Here is a 3,651-nt window from a genome sequence, read left to right as displayed (position 1 = left end):
CTATTGAGCTTGGCTTGGTCTGGTGATAGCCAGACTAGTATCATAGCGCTCTGCTAAGCATATATTTCCAAGCAATGCCTCAGTATATAAGCAAGAGAGCTAGCCAAGGGGCTGCTAGGGGTCTGCCTGTATTTCCATCAGTGTTTGAACAACGGCTTGTGTGTAATTCATAAGCGAATTTTTTGCGCACAAGTGCCTTTAGGGCTTGTCCAAATCCAGTTTTGCTAGTTTGATGGCGGGAAAAAGGGTCCTTGTGCCATGTGCATGGTCCTAAAGGGTTGTACATTATTCATAGGTGTGTTTTGGATGTAACATGCAATCAACCAATTGTCAAGTTGAGTGTCATCTTCCATTCCCTTTAACAGCCAGGTGCCTTTGTACCTTGGAACATTGCTACTTTGATGGCAGATTTGCACCGTTTATTTTTATTTTTTTTTTAAATCTTGTGCATATGTGTGTGCTGCTGCGCTTCCCTGTGTGTGTAACAAGCAAAGTGTGCGGGCGCTGTGCACGAGCATTGGCTCATTTGACGTTATTGAAAAACTGGTTTAGACCAGGTTTTTGTTGGTCAATGGCGCAATCACCTTCCGCTGCCTCAAGATAGCAATACTCCCAGAATTCACCTGAACACACCTCCCTGTAAGACCAGCACGCGTATGAAAGATAGTAAATAGTAAATCTAAATGTTTTTGGGAAGAGTAACTAACTAGTTTCAAACCAATAGTTTGCATCATTCGGTTGCACAATTTAAATTTGAAGAATGTTTAAGCTGGTTAAGACTTAAGCTCTCACAGTGACTTTCCCTCTTTTAGCATTTAGCTTAGTGCAGCGCCATACACAACACTGACTTAGATGGGTTATTCTCAGCAGACCTGCCTTTTTGTCCAAATGTGGTCACTTCTGGCTACAAAACACCAAGATGGCAACGATCAAAATACTCCTGCCTCCATTCTTGATATACAGTCTACGGTTTTAACTAAATATGTCTAAACTTCCAAAGGGCTGATACAACCATCAAATTCAAAATATATAAAATAATATAATATAATATAAAATACTTGTGTGTTTCTCAGAAGTGACAAATGTAGCAAACGTCAAACTTCTTTAACCCTTGTTTTTTTTCCATTGTTGACTGGAAGCCAACACAACATTTTGGTCACTTTTTTCCAACATTATTATCGCTATTTCCAACATTTTTGTCAGTTTTTTCAATCTTGTGGGTGCTTTTTTTGGATATTTATATTTTTTTTGACGGCCCATTTTTTGTGCCAATAAAAAAAACTAACAAAAAATGAAAATGGGTCAAATTTGACCCAAGGACAATATGACGGTTAAATGTTGGCCCTTCTGCCACATGTCATCTTAGATGACAGTAATGTCAGAAAGGTCACACTACAGAAAAACCCAATACAGTCTTACATGGTGCAGCTTAAGAATGCTGTATCATGCTTGCGGAAGATTGTTATTTCTTTTTTTTGTGTATCAGTTTGCCGAGAGGAGCAGGGCAGACAGGGCCACTGTGCTGAGACACAACCAGTGATGTGATGCCACAAAAACACAGCCAGCGCGCCGGCCATAAAGTCGACTAATGTGTCCAGAGTGGTTTAAAAAAAGCGAGGCGGACAGCAAAAACAGAGCAGAGACCCTTATCCATCATAGCAAACGGGCGGCAAAACAACTTTACCCCATCTGTAGAATGAGTCTGCCATGGCATCAGGTAGCAGGAGCATCCGTCAAAGACAATGAGCAAAAATGTTGTCATTCTACAGGGTAAAGAGACCTTCAAAATCAACTTATAAAACTCTTCATTTACGAGCCAGACGTGTGGATGAAACTTAAGTCCTTGAGCAGTACACAAAATACATCTAAATTAAGAAAAAAACAAGCAGCATTGTTTTGTAATAAATATGATAAAACTTTCAAAACCACTCATATGGTCTTTTAATTTTAAACAGACAGATTTTGCCTCTCTCATTATTCCACACTAAGGGTATATGCATTTTACGACATATTGCACTAGCAGATGGCTTGCCTGGAGTAACGCTATTTTATCTGAAACTTTAATAGAAACATTTTAATAGCTGAAACTTACTTTTGCAAAACAGAAATAAATTCCACCAGTACGAAAAGTTTCTACTTTTACTAGTAACCCCGTAAACGCAAAGAAAGTTTAAATCTGACTTACATAACCATTATTGTCCCTAAGCTTTCTTTTAATCTGAAAGCAGCCAGACATAGGCGCGCGCACGCACACACACGCGCACGCACACACGCGCACACACTCACACACGCGCACACACACACACACGCACACACACACACACACAGCTGTCACACCCACACACAACACCACACACACACACACACACACACACACACAGAATATTCATTGGCAGCATGTTGACACCAAGATAACACCAGGTCAGGTTTGTCAGATTGTCTCCTGGCCTTTTCCCGTGCCGACAACTATGTTCTTTAGATAATGATGGAGAGACGCAACAGAATCCCTGATTGATTTTAACCCTGCCTGACACAACCTTTGAGAATAACAAGAGGTGCTTACGTTGCGGACTCCCACACCATTGGGTTGGGCGTTTTACAACCTTATTTGCTTTTAATAAGGTTTTAAATTATCAAAGGGGGAGGCGAGAAAAAGGGAATTGCTCGAGCAACATCCAAATGTCCCTCTTTAAACAGGGGTTCATTAAACTGAAAGAAATGCCGGTTTAAAAGTGAGTCGCATTAGATACCATTCAGCTGTCAGAAAGCATTTAGTGGACGCGAGCCCGTCACACTCACGTTGAAACAGCCTTTCCATTTGTAACAAAACGTCACAAGCCGTGCTATTTCTGGATTTTTCAACTTTAATGGATATCTGTGTGATCTGAGTGCTCTTACTTGATGTTGTCCAGGCAACCGGAGTCTGGTTTCAAAATCGCCGTGTGATGGAACATCTTGTAGAGAGCGATGCCCAGGAAGATCACATTGAGCTGAGAGAAAGACAGAGATTCACAGAGAGAGAGAGGTTGTATGTGTCCTGTTTCACTTCCATTCATTTTAAATCAGAGCACTTTGTAGCACCGAGTTGGAACGCCGCAGCCAGACTTGGTTTTCTACTTTGCCAAACAGAGCACAAAATCCAATTACACCTGTGTGGTGGTATACAGACTAAACAGGGAACAGTGAGAGAAGATAGCTGCATACTTGTATGAGGGAGCCTTTCCATCTGACTTATTCACACTTAGAGCCAACCACAGGGAATAACTGCCAATGCTTTCCTTTTCTTTCACAGTTTCTACATCTAGAAAAAAAAACATTTGGCATTGACGGAATTTTTTTGAAATGCTTGAAGAACTTTCAGGATTTATACCATCATGTTACCTGCTACAGTTTATCACATGCAATGACAGCCTTTAATGTGTGGGATATAGTTTAACCCTCATGTTGTCAACCCGTTTTCCATATCAATGTTTTGTCAATCTTTTTAACTAACCAATTGTAACTACCCAAAATAATATGATTGATACCATTGCTCTTTGGCAAGTACAAATCTCTACTTTCATTCATTTCCGGGTGTCTTGTTCAATTTTATAGCAATTGAAAAACAAATTGAAGTAGTTTTGAAATAGTATTGAGTAAAAGTTGACATAT

The 3,651-nt window shown here is 40.2% G+C and overlaps 1 protein-coding gene across 1 annotated transcript in view; it reads right to left on the bottom strand.

The window, feature by feature from the left end:
- Positions 1 to 3,651, bottom strand: part of LOC116707102 (adhesion G protein-coupled receptor L3) — a gene marked incomplete in the record, with an annotated part of 258,534 nt that overhangs the window by 15,846 nt on the left and 239,037 nt on the right. Inside the window, 1 exon segment of the mRNA XM_032544265.1 lies at positions 2,899 to 2,990. Within this exon segment, the coding sequence (XP_032400156.1) occupies positions 2,899 to 2,990 (92 nt within the window).

This window comes from Etheostoma spectabile, chromosome 19 (genome assembly GCF_008692095.1).
Source record: "Etheostoma spectabile isolate EspeVRDwgs_2016 chromosome 19, UIUC_Espe_1.0, whole genome shotgun sequence".
NCBI classification, from domain to species: Eukaryota; Metazoa; Chordata; class Actinopteri; order Perciformes; family Percidae; genus Etheostoma; species Etheostoma spectabile.
This window is presented reverse-complemented; position numbering and strand designations above follow the sequence as displayed.